Source organism: Littorina saxatilis, linkage group LG9 (assembly GCF_037325665.1).
Source record: "Littorina saxatilis isolate snail1 linkage group LG9, US_GU_Lsax_2.0, whole genome shotgun sequence".
Classification (NCBI taxonomy): domain Eukaryota; kingdom Metazoa; phylum Mollusca; class Gastropoda; order Littorinimorpha; family Littorinidae; genus Littorina; species Littorina saxatilis.
Genome location: NC_090253.1, coordinates 64,033,227 through 64,035,726, shown reverse-complemented (window position 1 = coordinate 64,035,726; position 2,500 = coordinate 64,033,227). Strand labels below are relative to the sequence as shown.

Genomic DNA, 2,500 nt, shown 5'->3' with positions numbered 1-2,500 from the left:
AGGTCAAAAAAAAAAAAAAAAAAAAGGCACTGATTATCTAATGTTGATAAAGGTATACTTAGTCATTTGAATTACCCCAAAGGTAACAATCTTGAGCGCTTAAATCGGGTTAGTTTGGCTACCGCTCGATTTCAAACATCGCACTGTTGAGTGGATCCCCGAATCTGGCTTTTTTCTTAAATTGCACAGAAGTTAGACCATTTGATTAATAAGATTGTTAATTAGTAGAAGGGTCACGCATGGGCTAAAATGTATGTCCCCTAAATATGAAGTGATTCGGTCAACAGATGTAGAAGTTATTAGCATTTTTGAGGATTCCATTTGTTGGGGGTCACCCTGTATAAGCCATTTTCGAGGTGTTTTTTTCTGACGATCACCTTTTTTTTTCTTTTCTTTTTTTTACATTTAGTCAAGTTATGACTAAATGTTTTAAAGGCACAGTGCAGCTCACAGCCTTCGTTTTGCGTTTTTGTTGCAGCTGAGTGCATTTACAGTTCAAAAATCCTCCTATGGTAGTAAAACAAACCTAAAACTACCCAACGACGACATCTGTGAAGCTCGACAGTTTCTTGTTCACGCGAGTGCATAAATTAACCTAGTTATTACGTGGTGTTTGGTCGGAGTTCGATTCAACTGAGTGATTCCGGCCTCCATTTTGTTTTACACAAACTCATGATGATGTCTGACATAATTTGCTTAGTGACGTGTCTTTTTGTGCATGATGTGGTGATCTACCTGATCTAAATTTAGATCCAAAAATAGGTCAAGACCAGCCGGGTCCGAGTACGAAATTAATTCGTAAAAAAATCGCAGTTCTTGACTCTTTGGGTGCAAGTCAATGCAGCTTGGTAGTTCTTCTAACGGATAGCTGCCTGAGGTATGACTAAAAGCCCCAGGGGCTCCGTGCACCTGGATTTGACAAGTTCAGTACCTTTAACATCGAGGGGGGAATCGAGACGAGGGTCGTGGTGTATGTGTGTGTGTGTGTGTGTGTGTGTGCGTGCGTGTAGAGCGATTCAGACCAAACTACTAGACCGATCTTTATGAAATTTGACATGAGAGTTCCTGGGTATGATATCCCCATACGTTTTTTTCATTTTTTTGATAAATGTCTTTGATGACGTCATATCCGGCTTTTCGTGAAAGTTGAGGCGGCACTGTCACGCCCTCATTTTTTAACCAAATTGGTTGAAATTTTGGTCAAGTAATGTTCGACAAAGCCCGGACTTCGGTAGTGCATTTCAGCTTGGTGGCTTAAAATTTAATTAATGACTTTGGTCATTAAAAACCTGAAAATTGTAAAAAAAAAAATTTTTTTATAAAACTATCCAAATTTACGTTCATCTTATTTTCCATCATTTGCTGATTCCAAAAACATATACATATGTTATATTTGGATTAAAAACAAGCTCTGAAAATTAAATATATAAAAATTATTATCAACATTTTTTTTCGAAATCAATTTAAAAACACTTTCATCTTATTCCTTGTCGGTTCCTGATTCCAAAAACATATAGATATGATATGTTTGGATTAAAACACGCTCAGAAAGTTAAAACGAAGAGAGGTACAGAAAAGCGTGCTATCCTTCTCAGCGCAACTACTACCCCGCTCTTCTTGTCAATTTCACTGCCTTCGCCATGAGCGGTGGACTGACGATGCTACGGTCTTGCTGAAACATTGCATTGCGTTCAGTTTCATTCTGTGAGTTCGACAGCTACTTGACTAAATGTTGTATTTTCGCCTTACGCGACTTGTTTTCTTTTTTTTTTCCTGATTGAAAGCGTACCAAAACACAACTAAGTACGATGAGGAAACCTTGTGGTTATTTATATACGAGAATTTTGCACTCATCAAAATTATGTTTGTTCATCATTATGGCCTTTTTGGAACTTTGAGTAAGCGTATGTGCTGCGTACCTGTGCGGCTGGCAGCTTGCAGTTTGTATGTTGACCCTCTGGACACTCAGAAAGCCGTGGTCAGTAGTCCGCACTGAATCGCTGCCAGCAGTGGCCGTCAGCAACACAAACAGCGTGACCAGCACCACTGCGTGGAATAATCCACGGTTCATTATTCTGCCTCCTGCAAATGACCCTCTCTGGACAAGTCGTCACACTGGCGTTGAATTTTGCAACTCTCCTTTTCCGCGAAATCTGCACATGGCTGCCTAAATGGCGGGGTGAAAACGATCATTGACGTAAAAACCCTCTCTGAAAACCACGAATGTCCTTGGTAGTTGCAAGCCATGAACGTTTTCCCCATACACACACACAATACGTGTACGTGTCGTTACCCCTGTTAGCTGTGTGTAGGTGAGTGTTGAAAGAGTCAACACTTCGCGCATACGTATTTGCGTCAGAATGATCTAGTAATAACCATGAACGATTACCTCTCAATCGAGACGACCGTGATCTTACTGCCGTAGCACATTGGCTTTGTGGGCTGTTTATATGTGACACAATAGCTGAATATATCACCCTACCTCACTAACTCCCTCCCA

General features: G+C 40.3%; 1 protein-coding gene across 1 annotated transcript in view; it reads right to left on the bottom strand.

Annotated features, from left to right (window-relative positions):
- The window catches only part of LOC138976784 (uncharacterized), an 11,135-nt gene that overhangs the window by 8,534 nt on the left and 101 nt on the right, over positions 1-2,500 (bottom strand). Inside the window, exon 1 of the mRNA XM_070349675.1 lies at positions 1,920-2,500. This exon is cut by the window's right edge and continues 101 nt beyond it. Coding sequence (XP_070205776.1) covers positions 1,920-2,071 — 152 coding nt within the window. The 5' untranslated portion in view covers positions 2,072-2,500. The remainder of the gene's footprint in view (positions 1-1,919) is intronic.